This window comes from Ambystoma mexicanum, chromosome 11, assembly GCF_040938575.1.
Source record: "Ambystoma mexicanum isolate Mex_15411 chromosome 11, UKY_AmexF1_1, whole genome shotgun sequence".
Taxonomy (NCBI): domain Eukaryota; kingdom Metazoa; phylum Chordata; class Amphibia; order Caudata; family Ambystomatidae; genus Ambystoma; species Ambystoma mexicanum.
This window is the reverse complement of record NC_090934.1, coordinates 1,111,324,028-1,111,345,413: the sequence shown is the minus strand read 5'-3', so window position 1 is coordinate 1,111,345,413 and position 21,386 is coordinate 1,111,324,028. Positions and strand designations below refer to the sequence as shown.

Here is a 21,386-nt window from a genome sequence, read left to right as displayed (position 1 = left end):
CTGCCTTTGAAAGGCACCAGCTTTCTGGCGTTCTTCATCAAACTCTGCCTGGGTATCCAGGTCTTTCAAAATCAGCTTGTTGCTCTCTACCTTCACTCTATCTAGATGACTTTGCAGGGTGGCTACCTGCTCCGTGCATGCCCTGTTAAAGTCTAATTGTTGCTCCAGCTTTTTCTGGCTCTGCAGTAAGGAGTCCAAACTGTCTCGGTGCTCCTTCTGCAGGGCCAGAAATCTAGTATCCTGGTCAGCCTTTTCCTGTTGCAGTATATCCATGTCCTCTTTTATTTTAATGATATACTGCCTACTGTCATTTTCTGACTCCTGGCTCCTGAGCAGCCTCTGCTCAGAAGAGTCCAGCTCAGATTGGGCCTTCTGTAATGCCAGCAGTTGCCTACTCGCCAGATCTTGGCCTTCAGCACATTTGTCCTGCATGGCTCCCATATGTAAATATAAGTATGCCGCTACCCTGGCAATCTTGTTGTGCTCATCCTTGGCCTTAGAGGACATATATAGTTCACTCAGGGCCACATGTAAGGGACCCTGGTCTCTCCATATATCTGACCCTGTTTCCGTGATTTGGGGTGTGATGGCCTGCAACCAGACTGTTTGGTCCTGGTGAGTCCACTCACCTCTCACAAATAACTTATGTAAGAAGTGCTCTCTGGCTATTTTCATGTCTACTAAGGTCGTCATTCTAGAGATTGGTCTCTGTCCTGATTTACAGAAGTTTGTATTTTATTTTTGCAAAACAGACCTTTTTCTTAGAGCGTTCCTTTGAGAAGTGCTTTACAGCGTAACACAGCGTGTGCTCCGACCGGATATGTGTATCTGGTCAGCTGGCACGCTGTATTAATCTGCACAAGTGATAGATCTAATCCAAACGTCCGGCACGAGCCCCCAATTTGTAAGAGGATTCAATTCAACACTGCAGCTAAGTCAACGCCTAGTCTATAATACTGAATGAAAACCCTTATTGATATATCTTTATGTCCAGTTCATGCGTTCTGGATGACTACCCCTATATAACACCCCTCTCTTGGAATCCTCCTGACCCCACTGAGCCAAGAAGTAGTTCTGTTTTGCAAGTTAAAAGTTTATTTGATAATTTAAACAATAGATATATATATCACGCTTTATAATAAATTAATAATTGAATATCACACTTAATCTGATCAGTAATCAATAATGGATAGTCTGGCACTAGCACACTTCTTTATAATCACTAAGGAGTTGACATGAAATGGATAAGATAGCAACAATACTTTTATGGTTTCCAATGGATGCAATGTGGAATGAAATGCAGTACAGAAAATAACTTGATAGGATTTCAGCAAAAGACAATGTAATCACTTTCTTGGACAATTCACCCCCCCCCCCTTTTATGCAATGCAAGGAAATGGAAGGAAGGCACACAATTCTCAGAAATGCAATTCAAATGTAATTCAGTTCACCCAGCAACTTAGACTACAGAAGTTGAAAACACAGGCAAAATGCTTTGATATGTGCTGGCAATGGAGTGAAAATATGTTAAAATGCTTTTAATTCCCTCTAGAGGTTCAGGGTGAGTGGTATCTAGTTAATATTAGTCCAGGCTCACACTAGCAATGATTCAGGGATAATTAGCAGGTTAAACGAATTTCTGGCAAATGGAAGGCAAGCAGCAGCAGATTTTTACACGTGAAGAAATTTGCAAATCGCGGCAAAATTCGCACGTGCGTTTTACGCGATTGCGGCAGAACTATAGGGGGTAGGAATGCGGTTCTAGGTTCGTAGGACAGCCACGATTCTCAGCTTTCAGAGGAAAGTTACTGCAAGTCTCTAGCACAAACGGTCGCGGAGATATGAGCGATTGAATAAAGGTCGTTTTTCAGATTGAAATTTTAAAGTTCAAAAGACAAGTGCAGCTTGCAACTAGAAAATGACAGGTGACAGCTTTACAAATGACAGGTGACAGTTAGGAGACAGTTCTACTTAGATTAAAATAGGATTGAATTATATTATTTTAACTAAGAGATTGGTTCTGCACAGTCTGCTAGGTACTCACAATATATTTTTTAAAATATGCCTCGCCACGGATCTGGTCAGGTTTTGAACTGGACTCCGGTCTGGTCTGGGTCTCTTCACAGTGATCTGGGTCAGCTCTCTCTCTGGATTCTGAAGATTGAGGGATTTAAAGTCTGGATCTTTCTGCACAGCTTTCTCTAGAGATTGATGGAGGTAAAGTATGGATTTTCCCGGCAGAGCTTCCAGCTGCAAATGGATTTGAAGGTCCCTATCTGTCCTGTCTGTCTGCTTTTATGTGTTTTCAAAATGGGTGTGTGTGCAGCATCACTAGACCCTACCCCTCTCCACTTATCATTGGCCAAGCTTTCATTTCTCCCCTGATTGGGGGAGCTAAGTTGTGTCAGAGTGATGTCATTTTACAGCCTGCAGAAAGTCCACTCCTCCTGTCAACTTGCACACAAATCTAGATTTGAACCAAATACATATTTGCAGAGGTACATATTGTTTTAAAATTACACGCACCCATCATGCATTACAGGAGGTATACACTGTTCAAACTCTGCTCTTCCTGGGAGCTTGCATTCAGAAATGGCAATATTTTGCACTTTTTAACTGGTTTGCAATTTCGGACATTAACCCAAATTTACACACATGTGCGCAAGGAGTATGGACATTAGTTGATGAAGTGTCAGATTTTTCACATGCACACATTTTGAGTAATATCCTCTTTTCCGCTAAAACCCCCCTGAACATGCCACCGGTTCTAAAAACCTCTTAAAATGTGGGCAGAAAAATCACAAGAATTATGGTATCATTTAAATAATTTTCACAAGTCCGTACTATGAGTTATTCATCTTTTTAGACTTATGTTCTGGCCCCAAAGGGGTGTGGTTTTCCTCCAGCACAAGGTTGAATTTCTGGTTTTTCCAGTTCTGCCAAGCCAGCTTGCTCTCACAGGCAGTGCCCCTCCCCTTTACTTCCAGGAGGAAGCTACATTTACGACATCTGCAATAAACCATCTGCCTGGGTCAGGACAGGGCTTTGTTCAGAGCTCCTGTATTCTGTGGGGGCTCCCCTTAATTCAATTATCAGAGAGATGGCATATCCTTAGTGTGGCCAGCAAAAGGCAGATAGGCCTGGGAACACAGCTGTGACTCAAGTTTCACTCCTGATGGGGGTGGCTGGTGGGCAGAATTCAGTTCCTTAAGCCAGGTTTCAGATAAAATGTCACTTTTTGTTACCCAGTTTAAGTCAAGACATTTTTTTACATATGCAGCTATGATGCTGATTCTAAGTTTAAAACTATGACATTTAAACAATTGCAACCTATGTGACACTCAAAAGTAGGTCACTCATTTCTTTTAAACATTTAGATTTTTAGTGTCTTTCAGTCCAAATTTACTTAAACTGCTGAAATCCACAGCTCAGCCAGTCTTGTTATAAACCTTCAAGTCACTTCAGAATATAGCTTTACATTGGATCCACCTCTCAGTAAGTCTTTCTTTGGCATGTTTTGGGCTCAGTTATTCAGTTTTCTACAAAAAGTAAAATCTGGTGTTGTTTTAAAACGCCGGCTTTCTGATAGTGGTGAGTACTGGTACTGCACCCCTTTTTGGGATTTAAGAAAATGAATTCTCCACAGTTATGGGTTTGCTTTTGGCAATCAGCATTGCCATTCCCAATGGTTTCAGACTACTGTGTGGGTAGTCCAATGGTGGTTTTAGGCAGCGTCCTTCTGTGCCCATAACATTGGCAAAAATGAGTGGCAGCCTATTCTTCATGCATTTCCCTGTGCATTTTCTGGGAAGCTCTGGCCATCATGATGTTTTCCATGTCAATACTGCACAGTTTTGAGGTATGGCTCGGATGCATGGGTAAATACATCCCACAGGTTATACCTTTTATTCACACGTCCACAGAAGATTCTCCCGAATAGACTACGTATGGACTTCCACCATACTTTTATGCTCAATCACACAAATTGAGAACCACACAATACATCTTTCAGATCATGTTCTTATCACAGTAGATTTGAACATATTAAAAGAGAAACATAGACTCTGGTCATGGAGATTTCCGTTAACGCTACTACGCGACCCCATGGACCCATGGACCCCCTAGGACACCATATGCCAATATGCTTTCTGTACCTAGGGTAAAAAGAGCTAGAGCAGGGGGCGCCAGCTGCCCTTACCTTGCTGCCTTACACTGGAACACCCTTCCCACCTCTCTGCGAGCTGAACCTTCACTGACTGCTTTCCGCAAAGCCATGAAAACTTCCTTGTTCACCTAACCAACACCATATGTTCAAGCTCTCATCACTAACATGTATGATGTATTATGCTGTATGATACCTCCTATCGCTGAACACAGGATCCTGCCTCACTGTAACCCAAGGCACAACCTGTACCCATTGTAACTAAGTGCCTCTACAAGTAACAGCGCCACAATGATCCTGGGCTACCTACGCGCTATATAAATGTAATAAATAAATAAATAAATAAATAAAATGGTAATCGATGAGACAGCTGAACTCATAAAAGAATACTTTGAGCAAAACAAAGAGGGAGAGACGCCTATGAATATTATTTGGGACGCCGTCAAGGCAACAATGCAAGGGTTCCTTATATCAGCAGAGGCCAACAGATATAAAAAAAGCATTGCACTAGAAGTAGAGCTGGAGGAGAAATGAACTTAAATCTTAAAGAAAATGGAAAGAAACTTAGGTCCTCATGCTCAAAAAGAGTTTAGGGCTGTGGCAGATACATTAAACCACTTAACAGCCAAGAAAGCTGAGAAAACCCTCCTTATGCTGAAACAGAAATTCTACATAAAAGCTAATAAAATGGATCGCTTACTTGTGTCTAAACTCAGGCAAAAAACAGCATCAAGAATTATACAACAGATCAAACTGCCTTTGGGGGACATGACATCAGAAACCATATATATAGCTACACAGTTTCACTCTTTCTACACAAATCTTTACACGTCAGAAACACCTGATAAACAGAGGCAAAAAGAATATTTAGATTCAGTTACCCTCAGGGGTACTCTGGGTAATTCGGGATATCCCTTTAAACAAATCACCAGGCCCAGGCCCAGACGGATATCCGGCCAGTGTTTATAAAAAGTTTGGCAACCTATTAGCCCCCATACTGACCAGATTATATAACTCATTTGCGGACACACACCAAATTTCTCTATCTATGGACGAAGCCAAAATTATTATTTTCCCTAAACCTGGCAAAGATCCAACAAACTGTGAGTCGTATTTCCCAATAGCTTTAATTAACATAGATGCAAACACTTTTACTAAGATTCTTGCCAATAGGATGGTGGATCTTATGCCTGACCTAATTCATCCAGATCAAACAGGGTTTATTAAAAACAGGCAGACACACAATAATATTCGTAGAGTGTGTCATATCCTGGAGAAAGTGGAAAAAAGCAGATCCCAGCGGCCCTAATCTCTATCGACGTGGAGAAAGCCTTTGACCGTGTGGAGTGGTCATTCCTCTTTCTGACCTTAATCAAAATGGGATTCGGTCAAAATGTATGGGACTGATTAGATCTAATTCTTAAAAAAACCTCAGTGAGATTAGAAATAAACGGTTATTTGTCAGCATTAATTGAACTACAACGGGGAACCAAACAAGGGTGCCTTTTGTCGCCATTGCTGTATGCACTCTATTTGAAACCCTTGCTGGCAAAGGTCCGACAAACACAGAAAATACATTTGTCCCTTTCACTATCTGAAACGCAAGAACTACGGGAAAAACCAATTTGGATGGGCACGGGCAGGTATAAAATTGCTGGGAGTGGTAATAACTCCTACACTACTATGACTCTACGCAGCCAATTACCCCACATTGCTAAATGAGCTAGAAACACAGCTATACTCGTGGCACCCCCTCACTATATAATGGGCAGAATAAATTCCATAAAACGGCTCACTCTTCCTAAAGCGTTGTATATCTTTCAAGCATTACTAGTGAGGGTGCCTCTCTCATTTTTCCGCATTATGGCAGAATAAAACCCTGTGAGTCGTGTTAAGTACGTTAATGATTCCAACAGAAAAGGGCGGAATGGGCCTTCCCAACCTGTTGAAATACTATCGTGCAGCCCAAATCAGGGTAATTAAAGAATGGTCCATGGGTGAAACCTAAAAAAGTTGGATACAGATGGAACAGGCAGTGGGGGATCCCGACTTATTGAGGCACTATGGTTGGCAAAAAAATACTGCCCGATTAATATGCACGTGAGTGACATTACGAAAGTAGTGCAAGAAAATTGGGATTCTGTAGTTAAAGGATATAAATGGACCACATATCCCTCCCCACTCACTCCACTGTTCTTCAACCTGCAGTTTACTCATGGCCTACAGCCAAATGCATTCAAGGAATGGAAACAAGCAGGTTATGTAAAAATGTGAGATATGTTTCAGGGAGCTGAAGCCAAAACATTTAGACAATGTCACCAAGAGATGGGTTTAACTGAAAAAGCTAGATTCCAGTAATTTCAGGTGGGACACTGGATTCCCGCTCCACCGGTAAACGCTGCAGCGATAAGAGAACTCACACCCTAAAACAATGTGTGACATTCGAATCAGGGGACACAGCTCTTCATTCAAATTTTCAAAAGTTGATGGGGAAGTTGGAAACTAAAGGAACAATTAGCTACAGGCGACAATGGCAAATATCCTTGGGGGCGGAGATATCAGAAACCGACTGGGAAAATCTATGGAAATCAATCCCAAGCTCACACGATCAATCCAAATTAGAGAGTTTTGGATCAAAATAATGGTTCAATGGCATTATACCCCAACCCGTTTAAAGAAAATGAATCCATCATTGTGGGATAAATGTTGGAGGTAATGTGGAGGAGTGGGGAACTAGGTTCTTGTCTGTTGGACTTGCCCAGTATTGAGGGAATGTTGGCAGATAGTAAACAAGCATATGAATGAAATGTTCCCCATGCAAAAGACAAGATCCTTACGTACATGCCTTTTGTTGATGATGGAAAAAGACTTTAGAAAGCAACCAAAACCAACACAAAAGGCACACTCTATATTACAACTGGCAGCATTACTTACGATCGCCCAAAAATGGAAAACGAAAGAGCCGCCTCAACCCACAGAATGGTTTACCAAGATCTGGAACTTTCTCACAATGGAATGGGTGACATACTAAATACAGGGGGATCAATCTACCTTTTCTAAAGACTGGAAAGCAGTGCTAGACTTCTTATCTAAAGACTATAATGTTGCATACTTGGAATTGCTTAAGACGAGAACATTTGCATATATTAATGTGGAGAATTAATCCTCACCAATGTAATCAGCAATTGTAAAATGGGCGGGGAAAGGAGTGTGGGAAGAGAGGTGGGTTCCAGGGGTTGTTCAGGGCGAGGGAGGGAAAGTTGGGTTTGTTGTATGCTATAAAAGAAATGCTAATAAAAAAAATCGAAAAAAGATATTCTGCCAGTTTGGTGAATATGGTGGGCTAAAAAATAGCTGGGACAAGGCGGTATGCTTTGTGGTAACAGGAGGGGATGGGGACAGTAAAAATTGGTTGGAATTGTCGTGCCACAAGGGAGTTGTTTAGATGCTTAGAAATCCAAATAACTAGGCCTAATGATTTTTTTAGGTTCAACTGGAATCCGTTGATAGGCAGATTCCTTATAAATGTCCGGAGATGGGCCTACTTGCCATCAACATTATTGGTAAGTGTTGTGCTATTCAAAGTGATAGCTTTTCCAAAGTTCTTTTATGCCCTACAGACCACACAATGATGTTCCATTTGAGGAATTCGACAAGCTAGAGGGAAGATTGAGAAAGTAGTTGTGGTACTCTCAGGTCCCTTGAATTGGGCTAGATACTTTGACAAACTCAGTTTAGGAAAAAGGACTGAAGCTCCTAAATTTGAAAATGTATTTCTGGGCAATATAGTTGGCAATAGTAAACCATTGCTTTTTTTCTGGGGGAGGAAAACCCATCAACGAGGATAGAGAAATACCTGCAAGAGCTCCCTCCAGTGGGCAAATTGGTAGTAAAAAGAAGGAGCACCTTAACAATAGAAATGGAGGGGGAACAAGAGTAGCGGTGTACTAGCAACTATGGGGCAATAGACTATTAGCGGAAACGTCACAATATCCAGGGATAACAAGGCAGTGCATAGAAAGGTGTGAGAAATGTGGGTGGCCTGGTAATTTATGGGGGCTTTGTGCCCTTTTTGGAATTGCAGAACAAGTTTGGGCTGGATAGAAGCTTGTTTTATCAGTACCTGCAATTGAGGAAAACACTATACAGACAACTGAGGGTGGAGCGGTGTTTGATCTCCCCCAAGAATCACCTCTATAAAGACTAACAAGTGCTGAAAACCTTTCACAGAAACCGATTTCTAGAGCTTATAAATGGGAAATAGTGGTCACTGCTAAATTGCTGTGCAAGCTTATAGGTACATGGGAAAGGAACGTGGGTCCATTGGATGACTGGGATTGGGAATGTATCTTGGTCTCAGGAAGAGAAATAGCAATTAACAGAGTTCGAAATTGATATTTGTCAAGCACAAGCTAAAACTAGCTCCTGGGTATTGGCATCCCCCGGTAGGAAGGAGCTACCTCTGGGCTACTGGGAGCTAGTACATAGCGTGCCGCAAATCTAAGTGTCCCATGAGATGCAAATGTAAACATTGTGCCCTTCATGTATGATCTGTTGTGCTCTTGATGGTTCCTAATATGGCAATCACCCTGCATCGGTGTGTAGACATAGGCAGTAATGACCAGCCAGACCGAGCCTAGGCAGGCCCAAGCTAAGTGAGTGCCTCAGTGAAGGCTGTGGGCTGTTACCAGCCATGTCTTACCCCCGACAAGGGGGTGATAGCCATTCGAACCCCAGGGTTCATCCGGGGTTCAAACGGTTTCATTTTTAAAACATTTTTTACAGGAGATGGGTTGCGCACGATTTTCGCAAGCCCAATCTCCCATTAAAAACCAAGATGGCCACCACCATAGGAAAAGTGACTTAGTCCATGGCGGCAATGGACTGAAGGAGTGCCGGTTCAGCATGTAAGTGGGGAAGTAAGGAGGGGGGCGGGGAAAGGGAACGCAAATCCTTCGGGTAGGGGGGTGGCAGGGATGTGGCGAGGCAACAGGGAGCGGTTTCCCTGTTGCCTTCCCACAATCAAGATGGCGCAACCCAGGGAAGGGCCTCAGGGTGGCTGGAAAGAGCAGCGGTACACAGTGTATGCTTGCCTGCTCTTCCAGCCACCAGATCGGCTGGATGCCCTTCCCCCCGCCTCCCTCCCCACCCTAGAATCCCCCAACCCAAAACATACACAAATATAAAATATATACATAAACACACACACACACAAACATACATTTACCCGGTATCCGTCGTCAGCGCTTCCGGGTCCTGGTGTGGCTGTCAGCCACTGTGCGCACTCGTGTGTGGCAGGGGCGTGACAGTTCGATTTAGAAAGACCACTCCGTACGGTCATGGAGCAGTCTTTCTAAATCGTTTGTTTTTCCAGAGAGTTCATTTGACCTAATGCCAGATGTTGGTGTCAAGGTAACCAGGCTCTCCAACGCTAGAAGCAGGAGCTAAATAGCTCCCTGCAATTTTGAACCCTGCATTAATAACCTATCCTGCTCGAGCTAATAAATGATTCTAAACTGAATCTATTATATACCACAGGTACTTCCCAAGGTGGGAAGAAGGGAGAATGATGTCTGTTCAAAGTGTAAGAACGTGGTGGGAATATTTCACCATATGGTGTGGCTGTGCTGGAGTGGGTGGTGTGAGTGACAAACACTATAGTTAAGGGTGGCATCAAGGTGGGCCTCTTGATAACTTTGCTGGGTGTGTGAGGAGATGCACCTCTCTCACCATTCATGCAAAAACTCTAACTGATTGGGCTTGTATTCTTGCTAAAGGAGGTATGTGGGTATGGGGGTCTGGGAAGGTCCCCACGTTGTCAGAGTGTAAGGAGTGCAAGGTAACGTATATGAAGTTAGAAAATTGGTATAAAAGAATAGAGAATGCTCAGGAAAACATGTGAAGGTCTGGTGGAAGATGATGCTTTTGAAAGAATGTCCCTAAAAGGGATGAACCGGATATGGATGAGGGGCGGGACTGGGAATGTGGGTAAAGGTAGGGTTGACGGAAACCGAAGGTTTGGTTTCAAGGCGGGGACATGGTATTCCTTGGGGGAAGGGGGACTTTAGAAGAGAAGTTGGGGGGTGATGGTTGGTATTTTTACAGTTCTGTAGCAAGGTATTTATTTGTTTTGCTGTCAATATAACAAGTTAAATATTTATTTATTTATTTATTTATTTATGATTCTGAAAGAATCTTTACAAATGTAAACACTTTTTCAACAATGTAATACAATACAGTCAATCAATTTAAACTTTAAAACTTTGCCAATAACAATAATAACACAAACAATCTCGTCTGACATCTCCTTTTTCATTTCAATGTGTGTTGCTGGTTGCTATCCCCATCTTGTTCAAAACTCTTACATAAAAGCATATTCATTAAAATAGTGGTGAGAAATTCACTTTTCTGACTATGAAACCAATATAACTTAACATACACCAGTTTAAGATTACATTTTCTTAATTGTAAAATTGTTGTGGGCTACTTTAATCGCCAATGTAAACTAATTCCTACTGTGGATAATCTTGTATTAGCATTTATCAGCTTAACAAAATGGCGCCATACCCAATACAAGGCTATGTATACCTCCTCAGACTCTGTGTTTAGGCAATAATCCCAGAACTCATAACAGGACCTTCAACAATACCAATCCCAATTCAAGTCTAAAATATTCAACCGGCGTGGAGGAAGGGAATCTCAATACTTTTCCCCAAAAGTAACCCTCCAGTGTATCCAGCCAACCCACTTCTCTCATATGCAGGGCTTCCATACCATACAATGCTATATGGCAGTAGCTTTCTTTGTATAATGCAACAGTCCCTTCAAAAGAATAGCCTGAAGTCTGGTTTACAAATTTGGCAATCATATGGGTCAAACGTTGGGCCTTGTTTTTCTTGGCTTCAATGATGTATATATAGTTCTTTTTTGTACTCATCGCTGATCCCAAATAGGGATATTTGTCAACATAATCCAGGCTATCCAAGCTTATAGAGGAGGTTGGTCGAGTTACCTTTTTTGCTGCAATCAACATTACCTTTGTTTTTCCCATATTTGTGGTCAGCCGTTGTCATTTTCGTACTTTATTAATTCCTCAAACATTCCCTTTGCTCCACAGAGGGTATGATTTAGAATCTTCAAGTCATCAGCATAGAGCAAACAAGGGATAGGTAAACCCCTGATTTTTGGACAGCATCCAATAGACACAGGGAGCCTATGCGGGAGGTCGGCCAGATACAGGTTGAAAAGCAGGGGGGCCAGGACACAACCTTGCTTGACCCCCCCTTGCTGATCGACACCCTTGCTGACATATTGCCTGCATCGTCCAACCTCACCCAGCCCCAAGTGTTTTGGTGCAACCCTTTAAGTATGGACTTCAGCCATGTCGGACAGCCCCAATCCTTCATTTGTCCCTAAAATATGGCTCTGTTAACACTATCATAAACTGCTAGTAAATCAATAAAAATTACATATAGTGGAGTGGTAATTTAAGAAGCGGGGGTTCAATATTGCCCAGTAGGGTGGGCGTTGGTCATTACATGGAGAGATATTGCAGAATAAATTATGAAACTAAGTGCTCTAGAGCCCCAGGCCCTAATGGATTAGCCAGTGTTGTTTTGAAACATTACCCAACAGGCTGAGCCAAGATTTTAGCGGTTTCATTTGTAAAGGTATTCCAATCACAGATGATTCCAACATCTTGGCACATCCTACCTTCACAACAAACTGAAACCCATCACTTGCACAGACACCAAAACAAGCCATACAAAACCCCCTACGTATTCCACTCTGCAAACTGACCAGCACACATAAAACAAGCATTCACCCGGTAGGCATCCAGCTCCTGGAACGCCCTATCACTCCATATCCCTACCACTCCCCCAAACATCACATTCAGAAAAGCTGCTAAACATACCTATTTTCCCAAACCTAATCCAGCCAGATGAACTTTCCTGCCATCCCCTGTCTATCCTGATCTTCCTATCCCATCCTGAAAAGATTTGTAAACTTTGTAATGGGCTCTGAGGCCCTCATAGGGACAGCAATGGAGAAAAATCCAAATGAAAGAAAATAAATGTGCACCCAAAAGCTTGACGTCTCTTTCTAATTAAACATGTGCCTCTTCTGTTCCTCTATGCTCTGCAACCCACAATCAGTCCATGTGCATTGGCTCTGGATTACAAAATGCAACAGTAAAGAGTGTTGGCTGTCTTGAATGAGTCGAAAACGAATGGCTGTGCTACGGGGACCCCTCCAGACCACCATTTCTCAGCCTGCCCATGCCATTACAGAATGGGAAAGGTCATATGCAAATACGGCTTTGTCCACCTGTAAAAAGGCAGGCAGACCTAGCAGTTCGGAAATTGAATGCATTTTGGTTGGGACCATGCCTGGTTTGTATATGGTCTTTCCCTTTCTGTAACGGCATGACAGGCTGCAACACGCCAACAGTTTTGGCTTTTGTTATTAGGCGTGGGCAAGGCAATGCCATTGTTTTATAAAGTGGCAATCAATGGTAGTAGCTGCAAAATGGTGTGAGTACCTGAGCATATAATAGAAATGCCTGGCAAATGCTTTATACTTATACACAAGCCAAAACCGTTGGCTTTGCCAATGATTGTTTTTAACAGGAGTTCAGTTAAGTACATGCATAGTGCTTACAAATAGTGTGGCTGAAGGCAGATCTGGTTAAGCCATTTCTTATTACACCAGCAGCGTGTTTACAGCTCCAATTTAGTCATTAACTCTCTGAATGCTGCTTTGAATAAAACTGACAGACACTTTAAACACAACCTTTGATGATATGGCTTGATAAAAGCTAGCTCATTGTGATCCCAGGAGGATGTGTTTTGGGCGGGGAGGGCCAGGAAGTGGGTGGGATTGGCCGTAGGGATTAGCATGGCCATGGACAGTCAATGGGTGGGTAAATAACCAAATAACACCGGCAAACTTTGCGTCCCTCCTCATATGCCATTTCTCCCTATCTGTATTCGAATGCAATAGTTTTGGCTTATAGGTTGTGCCTTAGCGCCACCTAATAGCCAAAACTAAAACGGATGGTCTGGAGAATTGCCCAGAGCTTTGCCTGCGTTTTTTGATTCACTGAAAACCTTTCAGCCATCACTCTTCAGTCATGCACTGGATTATGAAAGACATGCCCAACTTCACTCTGTGTGTAATGCAGACAACTCAAATACTCCTGAACCCAAGCCCCCCCTGATTGTCGTAAAACCTCCCGGACATTACATACACACATTGCTCTCAAATGGATCAGTGGCACTAGAATAGCACCCAAACCACCTCGATAATTCAGCAATTGGTTAACACAGTAACTTAAATACGAATGAAAACGAGGAGCACTTTTATTATTAGATATGTATTTTGGTATGGATGAAAAATAAACACCAAGCCGTTTTATCACTGTAATTAGTTTTCCCAACGTTACACAATAAGATGATTTTTCCATAAAGGTGTCTAAAAGCAGCTGCCTACGAGTAACCAACAATAACAGTCTTATGGTCCAGGCAATCACTTACTGCATGAATTGATAGAAAATCGCTCTCAATGTGGTTTTAGCCAAGTTCTAATGGTGCCTTTGCAAAGTACTTCCATTTTTTCCATTTTATTTTACTGAAATTAAAGCACAAAGCTTCCAATGACACTGATTTAATTGCTACAATGGCAAACGCAGGCGGCGTAGTAGGAGAATGTACGGGAACTAAACTGTGTAGCCTTACATCCATGTTCTAAGCACTGTCGGATCACACTTGCGTGTCATTGTTGTGTTATAAATATGCTCCTTCCATTCATTAGTTACCGGCCGTGCGCGTACAACACACCGCAATACTGTATTTGCAAACCAAACATCGTGCATACCGTTCCTAAAATGAATATTTACTCACCAGAAGCTCGTGTCTGACCGCTTAAATAGACGCACAGCAGCATAAACCACCGTTCACAGCTCTCCATCTTGCATTGGGGAAAATAAGCGCCTTTAAAGCGCGGTCTGTGGTGTAAAAACCCCCATTACAGAAACAGGCAGTTGTCGTCGGTCTCAGGCACTGGGTTTTGTGAATGTGTACCAGCACGGTGATGAGCAGAGACCAAGATTGCTTTCAAAAGCACCGCACATATTGCTCCCCAGGGACGGCTCAAAATGTGTTGTGCATTGGAACAAGAGCAGGGGTCTGGCCTCCGGGTTATTAGTGCAGCGGTTCTGCATGCAGTGTAGCGGGGGGATGTCACCGGCACTGCAGAGCATCCTCGCCCATAACTCTTTCGAATCAGAACAGGGAAAACGCAGGAACGTGACAGCTGCCTGGGCTGCAGAGAGCCCCTGCTATGGTAGCCGCGCAGATGCAATCTTAGCACAGAGAATCTCAAAATGCGTTGCTTTCATTCATAGATATACTTCACGATGACAACGCAGGCAGTCTCCGTCGCTTTGAATTAGACAGCATCTCTCTGGCTGGCTTTTATTATTTTTTAATTCAAATTACCATCATCGCTCATTAGACACTGCCTCACCCATGCTTCTGACTGAACTGAAGAAAAATTATTGGAATCTCTCCCACCAAAACACTCGGGATTTGGCACTTTCTAAATGCTTATTAAAAACAATTCAGTTGGTAATCTGTGAACAATACAAAATCAGCACCTCACTGATTTTTCCAATTAAAGTCGCTGAGATTCGATGGCTTCTGAAGCCTCTATAAGTGGTGTGTTGCGCTGTTTTAAACAGCAATAATTAAACAACCCTGACTTTTTCGATTCTATTTACCAGATGCACACAAATATGCCATTGCAATTGCAATGCACATTTGTGTTGCCTGTAACATATTCTCACTGTGACGAATTGACTTCTGCCCCTAGGAGTAATGCACCTACTCTTCTGCCCTCACACTTCTTCAAACTAAGAGTGAGCACAGGCATAATGGTAAAACAGGCACAATTAAGAGAAATGCTTCCTTTGCTTTTTGTGGTAATGTGGGCCGAGGGAAGGCTAAGCTCCCAAGAGGGGTGTGAATGTGATCCAGTAGCAACTCAAACAGCAAAGCATAACAGTACAAAATAAAAGGAATGCACAAACAAGGTTCTATCAAAATAAATAGGACCTCATACGAGTACGGCGTGCATGAAAAAACAGTGGTAATGCAGTACCGCTGCCCTACTGCACTGCCATACTACAACTTTGGTGGTAAGGTGGTAGCTTTTCCTCCAGTAAAATTCTGGAGGGAAGCCTTCCACCTTACTGCAAAAAAATGCAAAATTGGCAAAATTACCACTGGCTGTAATTCTGCCCAAATCCTCATGGAGTCCCATGGACTCCAATAAATGGGGACTTGCACCGCCTACCACCACTTATCATCCTGCAGTAGATCCGCTGGGCCCAGTGGCGGTAACAATAATACCATTCGGCGATATTTGGACGGATTTACCACCAAAATACCACCAAACTTGTAATGGGCCCATATACTTTAATTAAACACACCATCTGCAATAATAACGAAATAGAAAAACACAACACAAAACCCACCACTGAGGAAAGACCACAGAATATGCAAAAATACCAAGAGGCAGCACTCTGAATAATGAATCAGCGGTGAATGGCAAGTAAAAGCCACAATGTTCTTTAAAAGGGTATGTTCTTGGATGACCTAACCAGTCTCCAGGGCCCAAAAATGGACAAAGGGGGCAGTTAACAGTCAATAATTCCTTGTTGCGGTTCTTGACGGGAACCAGTTTTCGAGCTGTTATGCGAGCGGTTCAAGCGAAATCCGGGTGCAGCGATTCGTGTTGATCGAAGCGGCAAGCTGATGTCGAGCTGGTTGGAATGCAGTGGCTCACAGCAGTTCGAATGTGGCGTTTAAGCAATGCAGGTCGGAGCGTCAATAGGATCGGTATGGGGTTGAGCTCGTTTGAGACATGTAGTAACCTCTGGGTAGGGTCGCCGAGTGGTGCTTCAGCGGTTTGAGTCGAAGGTCGGCGATGTTTCAAAGCAGTGATCCTGATGCTTAGGTGTGCAGTTTGACAAAGTAGCAGGTCAAGTCATTTGGTAACTGCTGGTTTCCAAACTACTGTGACCGGTGTCCGGCAATGAGCATGTGATGGGCTCTGCGAGCTACGAAGCAGTCTCAAGCAGGTTCAAAGATGCAAGCACAATGATTTGAACAATTTTGGTGATGGCCAAAGGCAACACCGGCGGGACTTGTGGTTTGAATACAGCAAAATTTGTTCCAAGGTAGTTGCATTGGTTCGAGGCAGTGAAAAAAGGAATCCTGTCTGTCTTGGCTCTCAGGATGCTGTGGGTCTCACTCAAGGGACTCTGGATAAAGATAAGTCCTTGTTCTCGGTCTCCCAAACATGGGGGAACCTGGCACACACTGGCAGGTGCCCTCTCCCCCTTACACCTCACTGTGATGGTGTCTGCGCCGTTTGGCTTTTGCGCGGTGCCCGTGTTTCCTTCACGTTTCAGCGTGGTGGACTGGTTTTGTTTTTGCCCTGGTTGTGTTTGTGTCTCTTTCTCCCTTTTTCTTACCCCCCCCCTCCCACGTCGAGATGGTGTCTGTGCCGTTTGGCTTTTGGGAGGCGGGCGATCCCTAGAGCTGAAGGCCGGGTTGACGAGCATATATTTAAAGAAAAAACGCTTTTTTTCTTTTTTTTGAAAACATACGCGGTGTGCGTTATTGCTCGTCTCTCTAGAGGTCCCTACCCAATGGAGTTTCGAGACATTATAGATTTGTCTATTGATGCGGCTCTTCCTTCCTGTGTTTGTTTACGGCCACAAGCTTGCTGGTAGAGCTGGGGAGCCATGGACTCCGTCTACCAGCATTACTAGCGGCAAGCCACACACCTGCAAAATATCAACCTGCCTCTGATTTTGACAGGCGAGCGTGGACTTAGCCGTGCTGCCGATTGGCCAGTATTCATTTATAAACACCCTTTCGGGAAGCACTTTTGAGGACATCCTGCTTTTCTCAGGACACGAGTTGAGAGCCACAACGCAGCGGGGAGAGCGCAACTATTCGCCCTTAGGACTTTTCCAAATTCTAAGAATAGGTAATTGTTAATCTCTGGGCCTCGATCCCGCGTTTAATTTGGACGTTTTTTCTGCTTGAGGATAGTTTTTACTTTCCTCATAGCAGTATTGTAATTTATTGACAACACTTGTATTTTACTAAGTGTCTTGTTGGGTTGATGAAGTATGAGACACCGGACTAGACCTCTGCCCTTTCACCCTATACAGGTCCTGCTGATTCAACAGTATCTAGATTTGCCTTTGGTGTTGTTTACCGCCATTGAACGACGGGTGGGTGTTTAAGTGTCTTGTCCTAACCCAGTCAAATTCTGGGTGTATCTTTTTTTTCAACTGACAGATTAAACACTGTACAGGTACGATTTTGAATTATTTTCCGTACACTGTATTAATATGGGCATGACACTGACGTTTATGATGTTTATGCATTTCCACCTCTCTTGATTTTATTAACAGTTCTTCCTATTTGGAGGGGAGCGGTTTTTGCTGGCCTGCCTGTATTTAACAATGAGATGCACTTTGGGATGAGCCCAATTGAGAGCTAAACCAATCCAAGGAGGTATGAACCCGCACAGACGTCTGGTTTTCTTTTGGTCCGAGGGGGACCTGTTGACATCCGGAGACTGTATTATCCTCTCCTGATTATAGGGGTGGGTGTACAAACCCATAATATCATGATGTTTTCCAATACCCCACAAGCATGACTTTGTGGGAACTTCAGATAAAGCACCGTTCCTATGTGGGACGTTAAGTCTCGTTACTCTGCTCTGAGTTAGAGGATAGATGTGTATGTGGGGGGTGAGCCAGATCGAGAGGGTGATGATGTTTTAACTCCACCGATGTAGAATAGTGTTTGTTCCTTTTCTTCTCCCCTCCCCACTTGTCTTTATGGTGGTTTTTCTTTCTGTCTTGTTGTGCTTTTTCACGACTATGGGTAGAAGACTTTTAAATTTTAAATTCGCTCTGATAACTGCATTAGATTCACGATGTGTTATAGGGATTGGAGTTTTTTCATTGACGTTAAGTTTACTCCACAGAATTGTAGTTGTTAACATTCTGGTGGGACTCGAGTCGATATGTTGAGACCCTTGTTTACCCACATCTAAATATTTGATTGTTCACAGGTGGCAAGCATCTCCCTTCGGCCGGTTCAGAAATCGAGGAGTTGGTGATAAGAGCAATTAGACTGCATCTACCATCCGAGTTCGTCTATGAACCGTGGCAGCAAAACAACAGTGCATACCGGCGGCTAGTCCTGGACGAGGCCAGGAGGTTCAGCTTAGCCTATTTTTATAAACAAAACAGCCTTTGAGCCGTTTCGCTTTAGCCTTTAAAGTTACACAAACTATTGTTTTTTTGCGAATGGTGTCTGTCCTTGAATATGAGCCCCTGATGAATTTCCCTTGACTTTGGTTGATGAATGTGTATGAGGAATGAAACATGTTGGGTTGACTGGGTATGATGCAGTGTGAGTACCTTGGTGCAATTTAGTGTGGAGCACAGTGTGGGCGAATCAGTTGACCCTAGGTTGCTCTGTCTATATAACAAAATATTTCTTTGTGACTATAGATTCCTTTCTGTAATCTGTAGGGTGGAACCCGATTAACGATGGTTCCCTTTTATGCCACTGTAACTCATACAGTATCTGTTTGAGGTTGTCTTGTGCACTGTTTATATTTTTCCATTGTATTGTGTTTATGAAATATGAATTGCTCCTCTGAAGAATTCTCTGTTTTTAATTATTGATAATCTATTGAATACATTTTTTTATATTGTGATTAAATGTCTTTTTTTGAAAGTGCAATGAGTAGCACTAACCAGGTTATGTGTTCCTATACTCCACTGTGGAGAATAATATGCTCTTTATGTGTAGTGTAGAAAACCTGATCTGGCCTTAGGCAGATGCATCACCTGTACAATACACTGTTCACCAAACCTTTTGTATTTTTGTAAAGGGCTGTTTCCCTAGTTTGGAGGGTTGTTTGGTGAAGCAGTATAAATACCCTCCCACCTCTTCTTGTGTCAGTTAGTGAAAAAAGGAATCCTGTCTGTCTTGGCTCTCAGGATGCTGTGGGTCTCACTCAAGGGACTCTGGATAAAGATAAGTCCTTGTTCTCGGTCTCCCAAACATGGGGGAACCTGGCACACACTGGCAGGGGTCCTTCAACTAGGCGAAGTCCTGGGAACCAGCGTGGCTGGCAGAGAGGCAGGTGTTGCATCAGCAGCAGGTCACCCCCAATGTGCCCTGGGGATTGCTAGGGAGCAGAGCTTACTTCTGCCTTGGACAGTCAGTCTTCCCCTCCAGAAGAGGGCTTTCAAAAGGACTGATTCCCCAAAAGAGATCCAATTCGTTATTTCTTAGGTGTATGTTCCAAAGGGAATCAAAGAAGGAGCGGGAGCCCCTTCTTTTAAAGGCAAGAGTCCACAGATGATTGGAATAAAGCTGGCTGCTTTAGGGGTCCAATCCCTGTGCTTGAGGCAAGTTGTATATGCCTTCTGAAATCACACCCAAAGTGGACATCACACTTAAAGTGCTTTGTGATAAACAAAGTAGAGGGGACAGGAAGGAGAGATAGAGGCAGCGACAAACAAGATAGCAGAATCTTCCTTCATCTGTACAGAGCTCCCCCTGTATACACTAATACGGGACCTTCCATTCTCAAAAGGATCAAAGGTGCTTTGAAATGCAGCACCCTGATGTGAGGCCAAGCCTTTTGTGAATGGGTTTGCCCTTTGATTCCTGTTTCCAGGACAGCTTCCTGTGGAGTGGCTATTACACTGGAGAGAGCATTACCTGCCCTCACAAAGGATCAAAGAGGTAACCCCCAGAGCTACAGTCTTGCCTGGAGCAGCAGAGACAGACTGGCTGGGTGGCATACACATAACCCTTCGACAGCTGTGTTGGTCTCAGAAGGCTGACACATGTGTGATATCAAATGATTGTGGCTTGGATACCTACGGGAGATACTAGCCACCATACCTTAAACTCAGGTTTGGCTTACATTTACAGTTTATTGTCCTACCACGATAGCAACTCTCACACTTATGTAGGTTTTGGAACAGAGGTGCATATCCTAAATGCAGCCCCTGTGCTGCATAGACTTGGCTGCCACTGCAGCTGTATGCAGCCCCTGTGCTGCATAGACTTGGCTGCCACTGCAGCTGTCAAGAGTGCACCTGTGATCTCTGAGCCAGCCCTGTGCCCCTGAAGAGCAGGCACTGATCAGGGTACTGTTCCAGCAGCGCACGGGACCACATTATGCTTTTGACATGGAGTTTATGAAAGGGGAATCTGATTGGCAGATTACCCTTTCTGAGATGGCATTACACACATCATTTTATAAATGAATAAAAAACAAAAGAGCCACCTTTGCCAGGTGGCAATTCCCCACACTAACAATATATTTTTTGCACATTTGTGCATGTCTTTTTGCTCATTAAAGGTGTAAAGCTAAATGTGAATCCTCATTTATATCTCAATTTTTCAAAATGTTGTTTTGATCCTCCAATGGCAAGTAATCAGATGAATGATATCCACATTCTCCTGAGTTTGGCCAGCCCACACATACATAGGTTTTCATATGAGTTTTGGTCTGCACAGGCACTTGGGTTGTTCACATTATAAATGAATATGTGGCAGTTGGTTACTGTACCATTCTCTTAAGTGGGAGATTAGTTACGATACTGTAAGGAAAAATAGGAAGTTTAGATACTGGCATAGCTTTAGCAACCAAAGGAATCTATCACTGAGGGGCCGAACACTTTTCCAATTGGCAGGGCAAGGTCCTAATGTTCACAGTATTTCCAAATGTTGATATTTTGCTTTATCTCCTTGGTACATCAACCTGTCAAGGAGAAGTGTACACTTAGAGTGTCAAGGGTGTAGCACACAGAAGTAGATGGTTTTCCCAACAAACTTAGATCGTCGCTTCTCCTCGAATATGAGGCTTCCCTTAGAGGTTTTGGCCCTCAAAGTCTCTTTCTGAATACCATAGGAAATACAAGGCAATACTTACTACTCTAACTGCAATCTAACAAACAACAGACTTTATATGTTAAGTGTGTGCAAGCCAACTATCTCTTGAGCCTTGCTTTGTTTGGCGTAAAGAGTCAGACTCAAATTTTTGGGGGTTCTTGGATTTAACTATGTGATATTGTGTTGTGAGTGGGGCCATGAGCGATTACCTA

The 21,386-nt window shown here is 43.2% G+C and overlaps 1 protein-coding gene across 1 annotated transcript in view; it reads right to left on the bottom strand.

Annotated features, from left to right (window-relative positions):
- Positions 1–14,461, bottom strand: part of CHRNA5 (cholinergic receptor nicotinic alpha 5 subunit) — a 498,396-nt gene extending 483,935 nt beyond the window's left edge. The window contains exon 1 of the mRNA XM_069624420.1: positions 14,065–14,461. Within this exon, the coding sequence (XP_069480521.1) occupies positions 14,065–14,131 (67 nt within the window). The 5' untranslated portion in view covers positions 14,132–14,461. The remainder of the gene's footprint in view (positions 1–14,064) is intronic.
- Positions 14,462–21,386: the final 6,925 nt, after the last annotated feature.